At 43.2% G+C, this 16,847-nt stretch overlaps 3 protein-coding genes across 10 annotated transcripts; 2 read left to right on the top strand and 1 right to left on the bottom strand.

The window, feature by feature from the left end:
• Positions 1–410: 410 nt before the first annotated feature.
• Positions 411–3,394, top strand: LOC139607041 (Fc receptor-like protein 5). Of its 2 annotated transcripts, none has more exons than XM_071459610.1 (6): positions 411–905; positions 1,535–1,570; positions 2,167–2,430; positions 2,510–2,755; positions 2,831–2,989; positions 3,113–3,394. In XM_071459610.1, the coding sequence occupies exons 1-6, from the start codon at positions 875–877 to the stop codon at positions 3,226–3,228; spliced, it is 852 nt and encodes a 283-aa protein (XP_071315711.1). In that variant the 5' UTR covers positions 411–874; the 3' UTR covers positions 3,229–3,394. The 2 variants fall into 2 exon arrangements, with proteins under 2 accessions (XP_071315711.1, XP_071315712.1); XM_071459611.1 differs by having other exon boundaries at positions 867–905; positions 1,535–1,595.
• Positions 3,395–4,731: 1,337 nt separating this feature from the next.
• On the bottom strand, positions 4,732–7,568 carry LOC139606645 (low affinity immunoglobulin gamma Fc region receptor II-a-like). The gene is made up of 3 exons (XM_071458906.1): positions 7,298–7,568; positions 6,971–7,216; positions 4,732–6,341 (listed from the first exon to the last, which is right to left on the bottom strand). Exons 1-3 carry the CDS (start codon positions 7,566–7,568, stop codon positions 6,178–6,180), a joined length of 681 nt encoding a protein of 226 aa, XP_071315007.1. The 3' UTR covers positions 4,732–6,177.
• Positions 7,569–10,865: 3,297 nt separating this feature from the next.
• On the top strand, positions 10,866–16,698 carry LOC139607029 (putative selection and upkeep of intraepithelial T-cells protein 1 homolog). 7 transcript variants are annotated; one of them, XM_071459590.1, is made up of 8 exons: positions 10,867–11,304; positions 12,157–12,264; positions 12,939–13,084; positions 13,277–13,381; positions 14,123–14,458; positions 15,621–15,902; positions 15,990–16,112; positions 16,237–16,698. In XM_071459590.1, exons 4-8 carry the CDS (start codon positions 13,309–13,311, stop codon positions 16,482–16,484), a joined length of 1,062 nt encoding a protein of 353 aa, XP_071315691.1. In that variant the 5' UTR covers positions 10,867–11,304; positions 12,157–12,264; positions 12,939–13,084; positions 13,277–13,308; the 3' UTR covers positions 16,485–16,698. The 7 variants fall into 7 exon arrangements, with proteins under 7 accessions (XP_071315693.1, XP_071315691.1, XP_071315689.1 ...); XM_071459588.1 differs by having other exon boundaries at positions 12,910–13,084; XM_071459589.1 differs by lacking the exon at positions 12,157–12,264.
• Positions 16,699–16,847: the final 149 nt, after the last annotated feature.

Here is a 16,847-nt window from a genome sequence, read left to right as displayed (position 1 = left end):
CTCTGGTTCATTTTCAGGTGACATGTATTCATGTCCACTGTGAACATAAATACAAATCAACTGAACTTGTCAAACGAGTCTCTCACTGCACAAATTACTTTAACATCTGTCAGTAACTGTAACTTCACTAACATGAGTTTTTCATGTTCTGTAAGAATTGTTATCCTCTCTGAGAGTCTGCTGATGTCATTTGAAGAATATTTATTCTCTTTAGGTAGAAATCACACTGAAGTGGTCATTCTACATGCAGACACTTCAGTTTCACATAAATCTGTTTTATTTTTCTGTGGGCCGGTTGTTTTTCTGCTGTCGATCTGCTGAGCACTCACCACGCTGCCCTTCAGACTGACGGTTCACAGGTACAAGGCGTACATGGGTGTTTCTCTTAACCACACCGCAGTGTTTGAAGCGGAGAGCAGCTGTCAGAAGTGTGCAGGGACAAAAACCACCTCCATCTCACTTCCTTTCAACTAATCCGCTCTCATCCGCAGGAAGACGCAGCTTCTGTCTACCAGTGTTATATAACATGTATTATATGACGATATTAAATCAGTCACTTCATTGAATAACCTCACTCAAAAAAAAGGCCCAAATCTTTCTGATCAAAAAAAGCAGTTTTCTTACACAAAACAACACATCCATCATGATTAGTTTGACTGTCAGTGAACGCATCATGCTCATAGTCTTATTTAAACTCTGCTTGTTTTTCCTCTTGATCTGTTAGAGTTCTGTCTTTTGAATTTCTCTGCTCTCTTGCACCTCAACGAAGAAACTTTCAGCGTCCACACCACCGCCAGCTGCCGTCTCAGAGGAAGGAGGAGGGCTTTACCTGCACCCACAAACTGATCAGAGTGCAGATCTAACGTGTGTCAGGATGGAGGGAGCATCTCTGCTGTCGCTGCTCTGTGAGTCCACTCTTTGTTGGTGATAACTTTAGACATTTCAGATTACACTGCAGCTTGACTGGACTCCTGTTGTCCAATCAAATGTGGTTTTTACATCACTGTTTGTTGTCGTTGTAACAGCAGTTTGAGTTTCCAGTGAAAGTTACCGATGGACATTTTTTATTGTTTCACAACAAGCGTCCTTAAAAGTCAAATTATTTCACACAAAAAAGTGAATTAAAAAAAGAAAAGAAGTATTTTAACCGTCTGAGCACCCACTGAACATGAATGAATCAGATGTTTCTCTCTAGGGAACATTATGACAGCACATGTTAGAAAAACACTTTTACACTGTTTTACTTTATGCTGAAGATGGTGGTATGTATGTAACTGTCACAGTGTGAAGACAAATTCACTTTCTCATTCGATCTGTGTCAGGAGACTTAAAGGTCTGTTGTTTCTCCATCACAGACGTTCAGGTTGGTGTAGAACATAGAAGAAAGAACCGTTTCTTCCTTCCTGTTCACACTCTGCTTCAGTGAACAGTTAAACCTACATCCCTCTGTACCCAAACGCTGGTGTTTCTCAGTTTTCTCTGCTGTCTCGCCGAATGTGAAACCTCAAACTGACCTGATGTCATTTCTCTGCAGCTCTGACCTCACTGCTGTGCTGCCCAACACAACAAGGTCAGTGCACTTCTTCTGTCACCAGGTTTGTGCAGCTACACTTCACAAGGCCGAGCTCAAAGTTCAGCTCACAAAGGATAAAACAAACTATTTCATGTTCATTTCTCCCAGTCCATTCTTTTTCAGTACAGCCTCCTCCCACCACTGACCCGGTCTGGGTACTAAAGTAAAATCTGTTTTTCCATTTCAAACCAAAAACAAAAAATTTTTCAGAGACTTTCATTTCCTAATGCCACATTTACTTCTCAGCTCTTTTTATTTCTCTATTCTATATTCAGATGGGGGGGTGTGGTCATGTCACAGTTTGAGAACAATGCAACACCACTGAGTCAGGCTGCAGAGCCATGCTAACTATCTGTGGTGTAGAACTGCTGAATAAGTTTTAAAAACACACTCATACATGCATATGTATTACTTCATTTATTTATTTTAATATTTATTTCATAACTGTGTTTATTATTTATTTATTTAATATTGATTAAAACAATTATCAAATTAAAACGATCATTGATTTTAACAGAAAGCAACACAACATAAATGAAGTTAAGGGGTCTGGTTTTCGGAGCACACTGTTTATCTTCCCCTCTTCCTCGCAGCCTCTCTGACTGTGAGTCCCAGCAGCTCTCAGATGTTTGAAGGAGTCTCCGTCTCTCTGCGCTGTGAGGACAGCAACAGCTCTGCTGGATGGACGCTGAGGAGGAACACAACCAAACAGCAGAAGACTCAGTGTGGAGCTGGGTGGGGAAAACCAAAAGATTCTTCCTGTGACATCAGCTACATCTTCGGATGGGAGAGCGGAGTTTACTGGTGTGAGTCCAGAGAGGGAGCAACCAGTAGCAGCATCAACATCAGTGTCTCTGGTAAGATCAGCCTGTGGAGTTAGTGTTGATGAAGCTGTGTGTAAATGGATGAAATGCTGTAGTTTGTCTCTGTGTTGAGGTGGACCAGTGATCCTGCAGAGTCCTGTCCTCCCTGTGATGGAGGGACATGATGTCACTCTGCACTGTAAAACAAAGACCACTCCCTCCAACCTCCCAGCTGCTTTCTATAAAGATGGCTCCCTCATCAGGACTGAGCCTGCAGGTCACATGACCATCCACCATGTTTCCAGGTCTGATGAAGGCCTCTACAGGTGTAACATCAGGGGTCATGGAGAGTCTCCCCCCAGCTGGATCTCTGTCACAGGTCAGCAGCTTCACCTTGGTTTCAGCACTTACCTCATTTACGAATTTACCTGACCAGGTGGGATTCTCTCTACAGAGAAACCTACAACCTCAGCTCCGCCCCCTGCCTCAGCCCCGCCCCCTGCCGCAGCCCCCCTCCAGCTTGTGTTCAGTCTGCTCCTCCACCTGGTGGTGTTCTGTCCATACATCATCTCCACTGTCATCATGGTGTCCTTATATCGACCCAGACCTACAGGTACAATCAATCAATCAATCAATCAATCAGTCCAGCTTTGGACAATTACTGTCAGTTCTGTGATGCTGATTGTTGTTTGCGATCGATTATCATGTGTTGCCTCTTTTAAAATTGTATGATTAGGAAACGGCCTACCTATGTCCATCTCCATGGCAACAGCACCATCCAGCCAGGCTGAGCAGAGATTGGCAGAGGACAGTGATGACATCGTGGGGGTCACCACCGAGCATCACTTCTGAGCAGAACAAACGTCGCTGCTGTTTAACTTCATCACTGACAGCTCTTCCTCTCTTGCTGTATGCACTTTTTTATAAAGCAGGCGGAAAGTCACCAAACTCCATTCAAATATCTGGCAGTTTCATTTTTCTTTGGGAGGAACAAACATTAAATATATGATAAAACTTTGCCACTGTTCAGTTTTTCATTGCTAACGTTTTGGTAACTTCATTTTTTATTTTTTTATTTTTTTAATTTTAACCTCCAGCTGAAGTAGCCAACAGGTGGCAGGACTGTTACAGTAAGTTCAGTTGGTTCATCAGATAATACTGACAGCTTCTAACTTAACTGACTGGAAGGGAAAACTGTAACTGTAGTGTCTGCAGCTCCACCAAATGAATGTTTGTTTTTTTGAATTCAGCTTCAGGAGATGAAAAGACAAAGTGCTCCTTGGATCTCACTCTGACATGTTTTACTTTTGCACATATTCTTACTGTTTGTCTGCACAAAACAAGAGTGATGAGATTAGTGTGGAATTGAGATCAACCCCCACTGTTATTCTAATAAATGCAATATGTCACTTCACATTCAGACACCTCAGAGAACAGAGACTCAAACATACATTTGGCTGATTAGCTGCTACACAGTATAGACCTGACCAGCCTGAGACCAGGATCCAGATCAAGCTGTGTCCAGTCCACAAAAGCAATCGAGGTGACAGCTATTTGAAGGAATGAAATGAACTCATTTTCACTAACACAAAGTAGACAGGGGTGTTAGTGATTTTGAGTAATATGTAATTAAACGTGACAAATGACTAATAGAGAATAAGTGATCACAGACTGCCAGTTTGTGGTTTGACTGCTCTGTAGACATGGAGGCCGCCGTTCATTTGTTCTAACAAAACACTTCCTGCTTTGAAATAGTTTCCAACTACAGTCTTAACTTCCAGCCCCTGAATCCCAGAACTGCTTCACTTCAAACTCCCTTAAAAAACAGACTGTACGTATCTAAACTGCTCATTCGTATCATGGAGAAACAGCAGGGTTGCTTTTTTATCAGTGGGGGGGAGGGGTGGGTTTGTCCTGCTGCCAGCTGCTGACACAGTTAAACTGAATAAACAGGAAGTAGGAACAGGGAAAGTCCGCCGGTCTGAGACTGTTGGATGGACTGAGCTTTGAGCTTTGGCTCAGACAGACATGTTCCCCACAAGATGAGCCTGGTGTAATACAGAAACAGTTCACAGTGACTTCAGACACAAACTGATTATTTACATTTAACAACAACCACCATGTTTCCATCGAGCTGATGTTGCCTACACCACAGGTCAACAGTCGCCACCCACTTCCTGTGACTCATACACGTGTTAACGTGTTGCTTCATTCATTCACGAACATAATCTGGTCAGAGAGGAAGCAGTTTAGCAGTATAAACATATTAGTCACCAGTGATCACAGCTTCAGCCATGATGTTACAACATCAGTGTTCAAATCTGTACACAGAGACAACTTGTGGCTTTTGTCTGTACAGTTTTGTGTATTGTGTATTTGTTCTTACATCCCCTCTTTGTTCTCTTCCTCTAGCTCTGCACATCACTTATGTGAACTCTGGTTCAACAACATTTTCTTGTACTTTTGTGTATCATGACAATAAAGTTTACTTCAAATTTGCCGCTCAACAAGAAGAGTTTTAATAATAGTTGTAAACATTTGCATTTGTACATTTTTCTATTGTTCTATGTTGACCTTTCTCCGCTGATAGAGGTGTAGAGATGCTGTGGTTGTTCTGCACAAACAGATGTTGTGTCTCGTTTCATATTCATCTACACCAGTGGTCTTCAACCTGAGGGTCCAGGTCCCTCTTGTGGGCCCACGGAGGTATTACAAGTATGCCGACAAATCAATTGCAAAACAGCAAATTTTTGGTTAAAAAAAAAATGTAATTATAAAAAATAAAAATGTAAACAATATTTTTAAAGATGTTTTTTAAATATCTTTAAAAACATTAAAAATGTTGAAAAAAATCCTTTCATTGTTTTTTCTCCTCGTATTAAGGCCCGTCTCTGATAAGACACTGATAAGAACTTTAATGTTGTCCCTGAATGCACCACATCATATATTTGTTTGCTGTCTCAGTCTGATTGTTCGCTATAAGATGACACCCATGGTAAAAACAGGTGGATAGCTGGTTAGCAACAGGAAGTTAATGAAAAGAGTCAAGAGACAGATGGTGAATCAACCAATGATCTTTTCCCTGACAAACGATAAAAAAAACTGAGCTTCTGCTGCTTTCAGTTAAATCCTGATGTTCAGTCGATACCATTAAAATAGCGCTCTGTGGCCTTATCTGTCCTCCCTGTTGTCACAGGGTCAGCTGTGTGCCAACATTTCTGAGATGTTCAGGTGGACCATGAGCTGGAGGAGGTTGAGAAGCACTGGACTCACTCGACAGACTGGTGGAAAAAACCTCCTGAAATCTCTTTATTTGACTCTTAAAAGCATCTTGACAGTGCACTGCAGTCCCCTTTATACACAGAGACCTGCTAACTCAAAGATATATTATACAACAGCATTACAACACATCATCACAGTCAAATGCATGAAGAATAACACAACAGCCTGTTTTTTCATGCTCATTGTCTCACAGTACAAATAAAAACGTTCTCACACATTTCGTTGCGGAGCCCCTTGAAACTGTTCTGTTCGTTGTATCTCGTGTGATTAATGTGTGAAAGGCTCAAATTATAAACTGTCTCTGCCGCATCTAAATAAAACCCTGAAGAAGACGTTCTGACAGAGCACAACCTTTAAAATAGGTCTCGCGTCTCTCTGCTGTTTCTGTGGTTTTTTCGGAGACGCAGAGCTTTTCCAGCACTGTGCTGCACCTAAACTCACACATACAGATTAAATAAAGATACAACAGCAGCCACTGTGTCTTCTATGTGTTTGCTGTGTTTTGGTCATGATCCTTCATCAATAAGTGGAGGGTTTTTTTTTGTGTGTACCTCCGAGTTTCCCACAGTGAAGTAGTCCCAGCAGCAGCAGCAGCAGAGCCACCATCACGACAGTGAGCACTGTCCTCCCCAGGACAAGGACGTGACTGTGGTCCGAGAGGGGACAGGCCTCTCTGTGAGCTGCTGCAAAGACAACAGAAACAACCTGCATCAACATGTGTTTGCTGTTCAGTTGTGACATTATTCTATCTTCTGAAAATGGCCAAACACAAGCCAGAGGGCACAGTGGAGAATGTTAACCCAGAGCAGCTCACCACATGAACATTTAACACATGCTTTTTGGATTAGTTGAGAAGTTAAGAAAACACATCTTAAAAAGTCTTTCTTGTGTGATAAACTTTTATAAACTCAGCACTGTGGATGGGTCAGCTGTTCTCTCCATTGAGTCACAGTCAGGTAATTTATTCATGCAGCGAACTGAACCCTGTGTCTAAAGACTGACCGTTATGTACCTGTGGGGTTTGGACTGTAGCTCACATATGCAACTTTTTACATCATAGATAAAAATAGAATCACGACTCCGCCAGCTGCTCCAGTTGCAGTTCAAAGGCATGTGAACTGTTCAGTCAGGCAGTCACAGAGAGCTCCACCTTTGACCTTTAACCACAAAAATCGAATTGGTTCATCTCTGAGTCCAAGTGAACTTCAGTGCCACATTTGAAGAAAGTCCCTCAAGGAGTTACTGAGGCATCACATTCACGAGGACGGGACGTACGGACGACCTGAGGCATGAAACACATACACACATTTACCTCTGACAGTCAGTCGGCTCGCTGGCGACTCTCCAGCTCCAGAGATGCTGCATGTATAGAGGCCACCATCAAACTTGGAAACACTTGCAATAGTCATGTTTCCTGTAGAGCTGGAGCCAATGAAGAGGCCGTCTTTATAGAAATCAGCTGTGAGGTTGGAGGAGGTGGCTCTGTTTCTGCAGCGCAGAGTCACAGCTTCTCCCTCCATCACAGGCAGCACTGGACTCTCCAGGATCACAGATCCACCTGGACAACATTACACAGTGTTTACAGGCAGACTGAGGGGCTCCAGGCAGCATCACTGTCGTCGACATACAATCAACGTACCGGTGACTGTGATGTTCACAGTGCTGCTTCTTTCTCCTCCTGCGCCTTCACACCAGTATTCTCCACTGTCTGACACAAAGGCATAGTTAAGGGTGCAGGTCACTGAGGTCAAACATGTTGGAATGACTTCCTTGATGTTTCTCACGCTCCATCCGGCTGAGAGGTTAAACCCCCGGCAGGTGAAAGAGACCGACTCGTACTCAAAGAGCATGTCTGGATGGGACGATACGGACGTCTGCATCACGATACGGACGTCTGCATCAGAGCCCATGGCAACGGATGTAAACAACGCGGCGGTGGGTTTGTGCTCACATCCGGGATGCGTGGTGCCAGGACGCCGTGGTAGTATGCAGACACTGTCCTACCGAAACTCTATCAGCATGTTAATTTCCCAACAAGGGAGAATAACACCTTGGACTTGGTTTACACCTCACTGAAAGGAGCATACAAGCCCCCCCCCCACTTTGGACTTATATATATCATATAGGCCCAGAGTGACAGTGGAAAAACCAAGTCGGAAGGAGATTACTGTGGCCGGAGGGATCAAGGCCTGCTCTCAAGGACTGCCTTGCTACACCAGACTGGGACATGCTCAAGCAAGCAGCTACACACAACAACCGCATAGACAGTGAGGAGCTCACAGACACTGTCTTCTCATACATCTGCAAAATGCACAGATGATGTAACCCACACAAAAAGGAAAAAAACGGATTACAAGCCTGCACCACAGACCTGTGACAACAACAACTCTCTGCTGAACGACCTCAACAGCTTCTTTGCACGGTTTGAATCAACAAACAACACAAGCCCCCCCCCCCCCCCCCCCCCCCCCCCCCACGACCAGGCTCTCTGCCTGTCTGCTGGAAGTGTGAAGAGGGCACTCTCCACCATCAACCCCCGCAAAGCAACAGGTCCAGACAACATCCCAGGACAAGTACTGAGGGACTGCGCAGAGGAGCTTACGGATATCTTCACAGATATCTTCAACACTTCTCTGAGTCAAGCTGCTGTTCCATCACTTTTCAAGACCTCCATCATCATACCTGTGCCAAAGAAACCAGCTCCATCCCGCTTCAGTGGCACTGACCCCCATCATTATGAAGTGCTTTGAACAGCTGGTCATGTCTCACATCAAGTCAATCCTCCCCCCCACCCTGGACCCCTTTCAGTTCGCATACAGAGCAAAACGTTCCACAGAAGACGCAATCTGCTCCGCTCTCCACCCAGCCCTCACCCACCTGGAAAAAGTGAACTCATACGTGAGAATGCTCTTCATAGACTTTAGTTCGGCCTTCAACACGATAATCCCACAACAACTCATCTGCAAACTGGACCAGCTGGGGCTCAACACCTCACTTTGCAACTGGATCCTGGACTTCCTCAGTGAGAGGCCACAAGCAGTACGAGTCGGCAACAACACCTCGGTCAGCATCACACTCAGCACAGGGGCCCCACAAGGCTGTGTGCTCAGTCCCCTGCTCTTCACCCTGCTGACTCACGACTGCACACCAACCTACAGCACCAATCACATGGTGAAGTTTGCGGACGACACAACTCTGGTGGGTCTCATCACCAAGAACGACGAGACCCACTACAGGAAGGAGGTCAACCTTCTGACCACGTGGTGCAGGGACAACAACCTCCTACTGAATGTCAGCAAAACAAAGGAGATTGTGGTGGACTTCAGGAAGAGCCACACTGAACACCCACCACTGACCATCGATGGTGCTGCTGTGGAGAGAGTGGGCAGCGCCAAATTCCTGGGGGTGCACATCAGTGAGGACCTCTCCTGGGCCACCAACACTGCATCACTGGCGAGGAAAGCCCAGCAGCGCCTCTACTTCCTCCGCAAGCTGAAGAAAGCGAAAGCTCCCATACCCATCCTGAACACATTCTACAGGGGCACCATTGAAAGCATCTTGTCCAGCTGCATCACTGTGTGGGGCGGTGGCTGCACTGATTACAGCAGGAAGTCACTGCAACGCATAGTGAACACAGCTGGCAGGATCATTGGTGCCACACTCCCTTCCTTGGAAGACATCTATACCACCCGCCTCACCCGGAAAGCCATCTCGATGGCGGGCGACACCAACCACCCTGCATACAGACTGTTCAGCCTCCTACCCTCTGGAAGAAGGTATAGGAGCCTTCGCTGCCGCACCACCAGACTCAGCAACAGCCTCATACACCAAGCTATCAGGAAGCTAAACTCTCTCCCCTCACTCCCCCCAGCCATACCCCCCAGACTGACAGGAAGCTGACCCCCCCCCTCCCGAAAGGAAAATCACTCAGGACACTGTCCCCTGCACTTCCGTTACCTGTATTCCGTTTATATGATCACTTACCACACAAACTGAAACTGCACTATCAATGTCAAATTGCTGCCTTTACTGAATCACCTTTGCACTACAATAACCTAACTTGCACAGAAACTCCTGCTGCTACTCCCAGTTATTTACGTATCTCATTTAGTTATTTTTATTTTCTTGTCTTATCTGTCGTGCCTGTGCAGTGTGCACTTTATATGTTTCACCGCGGGAGAGTGGGAAACGTCCTTTCGATTCCTTTGTATGTCTTAACATGTGAAGAAATTGACAATAAAGCTACTTTGACTTTGACTTTTGACTTTTGTAAATGCTATTTTTCATATATACATATTGAATTATCTATAGAAAAATGAGACCTATTTTAATTGCTTGCCCTGACAATATGACTCTAAAGGTTAAGCTATAAAAAATGATCATTAATACCACATAGTTCAGTAGATGTAAACCTGTTCTTTCAGTTATGAACAAAACAGTCTTTTTTTAAGGGAGATGCACAAAAGAAATAGAGGTCTGGTTTAGGTCGACCTGAGACTGTGAGAATTAATCTGTTGTTCAAACAAAATGCAAATACTATTTAAATCTGTAGGTGGATCATTCTATTTGCAACTTACCCCATCTCAGAGCGCGACTGCGGTGAGCACGTGCAGCCTGCAGCAGCAGCACATTCAACACTGCAGGGACAAGGTCAAGCTGTTCAGCAGACACTCTGTAGATGCAAGTTCAGTCTAAAACTATTGTGTATCATACATTTATTCATCATACAGTGACAGATATTAAGAGATAGAAATTCAGATTCTACACAATCAATGTTATTTGTGAACAATAACCTGAGACAGAGGCTCGCTCAGTACTCACTCAGACAGATGCAGAGAGCTGTGGCCTCCATGTTGTCTTGGTGCTGACTGAGCATCAAACAGCTACAGATAAATATAATGTAGGTTAGAGCCTCTTCCTGTGTGGGTTATTTTTGGGTTGATGTTGAGGTACACAATGTTTCTGGGAGGGTCCAGAGAATAACACTTTATCAAAGGTCTGTCACACCGCAGTGAGGTCATGTTGGGTTTTTTGTTCTGTCTCCATGTCTTGTCTTGTCTTGTCATTTCCTGTTTTATTTTGAAAGAGTAATTCTCCTCTCGTTTCAGGTCACTTGCCCTCCCTTGTGTGTCTTGGTTTGATTGTTTGATTGTTTCCACCTGTCCCCTGTTACCATGTGTTTAAGAGTCTGCGTCTCCCCTTGTCTGGTGCCAGTGTGTCGTTTATGTCAACATCCATATACGACCTATCTAGCCTTCCACAGTGCCGAATCCAATCGGTATCTTGTTTCTTTTGGTTTTATTTCTAGTTCCTTGATTTTGTTATTGATCTCATAGTTTTGTCCCTCCAGTTTTCAGGAGAGTTTTTTGTTTGCTCGAGCCTGATTTTAAAAATAAAGACTTTTTTTAAAACTATCCTGCACCTGCGTCCAGAGTCTTTGCCCGGTTGTGACAAGGTCAAACTAACAGTTTAACTGTCATCCATCCATCCATAACGGCAGATGCTGGTGTTTTTACAGCACCAGTTTGGACCCGCCCCCCATCCCCATCGTCACCTCATCATGCAGGTTTAGTGTGCAGTGTGCAGTCAGAGCTCAGGTGCTGCAGCTTGGGTTGTATAACAGAGGGGATGTTGAGCCAAGAGACGGTGAGTACAGAAGCAGGAAGCCACTTTTACATTTAACATCTGAAATGTCTGCGTGTGTTTATGTTCTTACATTCGTTTTTTCTTATGCGAAGACTGAAACTCAGATGCTTCATCTGAGGTGTGGAGTGTAAATCGAGGCTTGTTGCCTTCGGTTATTTTCCAGATGGTTCATATCATAACTAAAGATCATTTCACATTGTTATTTGACACATTGTTTTTCTAAAACTATTGTTAACATCTGTGTTAACACCTTTTATTCAAGAGGTATATTTGTACCACTGACTCCTGACTCAGGAGTGTAAACTATTTTCCTCTTTTGTGGAACAGTTTCCATCTGTTCTGTTAAACTGGATGGCAGCACAGATAATATGACAGCAGCCTGAAGACAATCAACATGACTGAAACTGCTTTTCTCTGTAATACTGAGTTTAGACATGAAGTGGAATTAATCAATGAATGAATCAATTAGTGGTCAAGAACTTTAGTTTCTTTATTGGAAGGTGGAGCCAGTGGTGTTTGCTGTCACAGTGAACAGAATAGTGGTTCTGGTTTGGTGGAGATGTAAACAACTGATATTCAGGAGTTTAGGAACCAGAAGTTGAGATCAGCCTGGTTCATGTGTGTGAGAAGGAATCTTCGAAAACATTGAAATAAAATGCAAATATTTTCATGTCTGTATGTAAATCATGAACTGTTTCCTGGATGTCTGCCACCTTCCAGAGCAGCAACTGCACATTCACCAATGTGTTGTTGCTGCTGCTCATCAGACACAGTCCAGATGAAATATTTCAGTGGCCACTACATTAAAGAAGGCAGGTTAAAGTCTATCAGCTGTAAATGGTGCCTTAACAGGGTCCAGCAGCCGGGCTCCTGCTTCTGCCACGAAGATTTTAAGTTTTATTCTGAGGGAACAAGCAGAGACAAAGAACCAGCATCTACAATCAGATCAACACTCTGCAGGTGTGAAGAGCCTCAACAAGAAGCTGCTGGACCTGTCAAGACACGTTTTATTCTCTTATCTTTCTATCTTATCTTTCAGCCACACACACACACACACACACACACACACACACACACACACACACACACACACACACACACACACACACACGCGCACACAGAAAACACTGCTGAACTTGCAGTAGATGGGTATTTCAGCTTGGGAAAAATAAGAAAAAAAGAAAAGTCAGCAATGTTTCAGATGAATAATTGATCTTCTGCTCATCATCTTATTTTCTGGTCTCATCGTGGGTTGTGATGCTTCTTTCTCTGCAGATCTCAACTGCATCTTTGACTTTTAGTTCTTTTTAACTTTAATTAACGTTTGTTACAAATGTTGAAATCTGAAGACAAACTGACCTGATAAGGGCTCAACATCAGTCCCAGAAATAACACTGTAAACAGCAGTAACTGAGTGTGTGGCTCATAAAGACCTGTTTAGGACCAGAACCAAAAGCTTTGGAGGAACTCGACTCTGAACTTGACGAACTTTACTTTTTCCCACCTCTGCTGTGGTGTCACATCCTGCTGCAGGTGCATCATGTGTTGGTGAACAGGCCAAACCGGCTACAAAACTAACTGACTGAGTATTGTTTTTTACAACAGCAGCATGCACCTGTTCCTCTTTTAACCAGCCCCTGTAAGGCTCAGTTCATTGGCTGAAAAGGCTCAGTACAGCAGCAGAGCTGTGAGACAAACGGACGGAGCTTTTATCATCCAGAGCTCAGGCACAGTCTGGATTTATTGAGGTCTAAGAGACGGGAGTTCCAACCAAGAGAAAGTGAGTTTAAAAGCAAGAAACTACTTTTAAATTTGACGTCTGAACATTTAAAACGTCTGCATGTTCCTTCACTATCTCAGTGTTTATACCAACTTTAGATTATATTTATTTTCTATTATTTGCTCAGTAATGATTTTATTTCATGAATTAGTTCACATTTTTTAAAGTCATTTCACTGATGTTTTGTTTCAGTCTCCAGACCTGTGAGATGCTTCATCTGAAGTATGGAGCTCTCTGCCTTCAGTGCTTTGGTTTTCCAAACTGTTCCACTCCTCGTTATCCTTCACTCCTCTGCAGGTAAATTTATAAAGATACAGCAGAATCACAATCAAAACACTATTGCTCTTACTATTTGTAAACTTTTTAATGCTACGATCAGCCCTGCACTGAATACCAGTTTGGTTAAATTTTGGTCATTTTGGTGTGACTGAGTAACATATTTAGTACCTTTTGTTCTCAGCCTGGATCTATGTTCAGCTTTTCATCCTGCACTGTTACCTACCCTCAGATTAGAGGGTCAGTCAGTCAAAATGTAGAATAGCAGCAGCTGCCAAGAAGCTCGGGGACTTTCCATCCCTGTTGCTACACAACTGTGAGGCAATAAACCCTGGCAGCAAAGACAGACCTGCATTTTAACCAACTGATCATTTGGCTGCAATAAATGTAAGTGCATAAAGCTTGATATACTGATCATCTAACCAGGATGGTTCCACATCATGTGACGCATTAGAATGATGCAGGTTTGGCTCTGTTGTTTTCAGCTTCCATGGGAAAACAAATAATGAGTTCAGAGAACATGCAGCTCAGCAAACACATTTTTTCCCTTGATGATTATGAACCACTGTTGACTGGGTGTATTTACTTTTCTGCCATGCGATATGTCTGCAGGCTGTATCAAGTAATAGATAATCATAAAATATACAATAAAATATACAGACACAACTCTTAAGACTATGATGCATTTTCTCTACACATTATTCAAATAATGTACAATTTAATCGTGTCAATGCAATTTTTTTTATGTACTTCACCTTGCAGGAAATTTAGATCTGATTTGTTCACACCAACCAATCATAGCCCTGGCTGGTGAAGATGTCATTCTACCATGTTGCCTTGAACCTGCGACAAGTGCCACAGAAGTGGAGTGGACTAAACCTGGTGTTCACCCAAAGTACGTCCACGTCCACCAAGATGGACGACTGTTGTATGAGATTCAAAATCCGTCTTATAATTTCCGGACTCGACTGTTTGTGGATGAACTGGAACAAGGAAACGTCTCCATGAAAATCTCCACAGTGAGACTGTCTGATGAAGGGAAATACAGATGTTTCATTCCCTCAGTGCAGGAAGAAGCTTTTGTCCATCTCAGTGTTGGTGAGTCACTCAGGCTGTGAAGTACCTTTTTAAAAACTAAAACTAGTGAACCTGAGCACTGCTATCGCTCAAGCTGGGCTCAGTCTGCAGGAGTAATTCACCGCTTCTTTCAATCAGAGGACAGATCTGGTTCTGGATTTTGGTCAGTTGGGTCCAGGTTATCTGATAATGTAAAGGTTCACAGATCTGATCAAACCAGTCGTTCTCCCCTTGCAGATACAAAATAAAGAGAGAATATAGAGATAGATAGGGAGCAATTAAGCAGCAATCTATTAGCTCGCATACTACTGCTAACAGATAATAATCAGTAATAATCTCACCTCCAGTTCTCGCTGAAGAACAGATGACCTGTGTTGACCGTGTCTCCCATCAACTGTTATGTCATCCACACTCGTCCAGCCGTCTCCTTTTGTTTTTCCCTCATCACAAAGTTTTAGTAAGGTTTCAACAAGTTCTTCCATCACAGTCTCGGACTGAACTGAATAATATCCTGTAGTGTGTGATGTGCCATTATTCAAAAATCTTATAGTGTGAGTATGTTTACGATTAGAGAAAAAAAACACCTCCTCCTCATGAGGGTGGTGTGACCTGTTTTTAAACTCCTGCAGTCTGAGCCCAGCATCAGCAATAAAGTCATAAATCAACGTACTTAGCAATTTAAAGTCAGGAAACAAAACAAAGTACAACAAAGCACAATGTCAAAAAGATATTCCATATAATATTGCTATGCAATGACAACCTCAAATGAAATCCCACCTCCTTTGCACAAAAGATACGAATCTCACAGATGAGTATCTCTACACCTGGAGAACTAAACCAGAACTGCCTGCATGACTTGACACCACAAGAGAAAAGAGAGAACACACTGTTTGTTTATCATATTTGTGAAGTGACCTGTTAATGACGCCCTCTGGTGTAAATCCTGTAACCAACACTTCGTGATGTTGTGGTGATAGCCATCCAGGGCTGTGAGCTGTATGACAGGGTTAATGCAGAAGAGAACTGCCAGCCAGTGTAAATGATGCACATTTAAAACATTACAAATGTTTGATGAGAAAGAAAATGTATCTGCACAGGTTGCATGGTAATCCAATGATATACTGTGTATTTGTAAGGATTTAATCTGAACCTGATCTAAATTTCTCCTGTTTCCCACCATCAGGTTATGTCTCCTCACCTGTTGCCCTGGTGACCAACTCCACCTCCAGTGGAGTGGTGTTACAGTGTGAGTCTAAAGGCTGGTACCCAGAGCCTGAGGTGTTGTGGCTGGACGGTGAGGGAAAGCTCCTCCCTGCTGGACCTACAGAGACAGTCAGAGGTCCTGATGGCCTCTATACTGTCAGCAGCAGAGTGACTGTGGAGAAGAGACACAGCAACAGCTTCACCTGTAGAGTCCAACAGAAGATCATCAACCAGACCAGAGAGACACACATTCATGTTCCAGGTAAATACTGTGTCCACATTTAGAATATGATCACTGTGTTTAAAACCTGCTTTTATGTTAATTTTATTTTGTGTCTTTTAATTTCAGATGATTTCTTTATGATCCAGTCTACCTCCAGTTCACTTGCTTCTATCATTGGTTTGGTTGCTGGCATCATGCTTATTCTCACAGCTGCCTTGGTTGTGTTGATATGGAGTATAAAGATGATCAGTATGTCAATAATATCAAATATAATTATACTTCACTGATATACACACAACATTTGTTAAAACATCTCTGTTAATACATTACCACTGTAACCTTTATCATTAATGGTACCAATATTGTCACACAGAGACCAAAGGAAACCAACGGGCCACTGATGGAACAGGAAAGAGGAAGAACCAGCCTCGATCTGACAGCAATGAACTCCAGTCTCTGGCTGAAGGAGAAGAAACAGAGAAACCCAGGACAGAAAATACAGAATCTGAACATGGGAGAGGTAAAAATGAAAACCAAACCTGTACAGAGGACTTTGTTTCCTGCTGTCGAGGAGGAAGGACAGTTAGAACAGCCAGAGGCAGAGGGAAAAGTCACCTCTGACCTGACACGATGACATGAAGAAGGATAAACACAAGGAATAAGGAGGCACAAAGACTTCGACTGGAAGTTAACAGTATTAATGTTTTTGTATTTTTATGTATGCGTTTATGTATTTTTGTGATTTTTTGTGATCATTTTCTTCAACATGTGGTTAAAAGTGCTGGAGTTTTGTGTTTGCTCTTATTCTGTAAATTAAAGTTTTCATGTGTGCAAAGCTGGATTTGTGTTTGGGTCTTTGGGGGCAGTTTATACACAACAGCCAGGCTGTCAACAGGCTGGCAACACTTTAAGGTACTAAACTGTCAGGAATCAAGGTCTGACGCCTGCTACGACCAAGTGTCACACTTTTCAGGGATGAATCAG

This window comes from Trachinotus anak, unplaced genomic scaffold, assembly GCF_046630095.1.
Source record: "Trachinotus anak isolate AG129_WGS33_773 ecotype Australia unplaced genomic scaffold, CSIRO_AGI_Tana_v1 ptg000023l, whole genome shotgun sequence".
Classification (NCBI taxonomy): domain Eukaryota; kingdom Metazoa; phylum Chordata; class Actinopteri; order Carangiformes; family Carangidae; genus Trachinotus; species Trachinotus anak.
This window is presented reverse-complemented; position numbering and strand designations above follow the sequence as displayed.

Excerpts from the sequence above, each read along its gene's own strand:
- LOC139607041 (XM_071459610.1), top strand. The coding sequence starts at position 875 with ATGGAGGGAGCATCTCTGCTGTCGCTGCTCT. Across the intron at positions 2,756-2,830 it reads CAGCTGGATCTCTGTCACAG|AGAAACCTACAACCTCAGCT; the intron begins GTCAGCAGCTTC and ends TTCTCTCTACAG. Across the intron at positions 2,990-3,112 it reads ATATCGACCCAGACCTACAG|GAAACGGCCTACCTATGTCC; the intron begins GTACAATCAATC and ends TTGTATGATTAG.
- LOC139606645 (XM_071458906.1), bottom strand. The coding sequence starts at position 7,568 with ATGGGCTCTGATGCAGACGTCCGTATCGTGATGCAGACGTCCGTATCG. Across the intron at positions 7,217-7,297 it reads TGTGAACATCACAGTCACCG|GTGGATCTGTGATCCTGGAG; the intron begins GTACGTTGATTG and ends AATGTTGTCCAG. Across the intron at positions 6,342-6,970 it reads GAGCCGACTGACTGTCAGAG|CAGCTCACAGAGAGGCCTGT; the intron begins GTAAATGTGTGT and ends TTGTCTTTGCAG.
- LOC139607029 (XM_071459589.1), top strand. The coding sequence starts at position 13,309 with ATGGAGCTCTCTGCCTTCAGTGCTTTGGTTTTCCAAACTGTTCCACTC. Across the intron at positions 13,382-14,122 it reads TATCCTTCACTCCTCTGCAG|GAAATTTAGATCTGATTTGT; the intron begins GTAAATTTATAA and ends TTCACCTTGCAG. Across the intron at positions 14,459-15,620 it reads TTTTGTCCATCTCAGTGTTG|GTTATGTCTCCTCACCTGTT; the intron begins GTGAGTCACTCA and ends TCCCACCATCAG.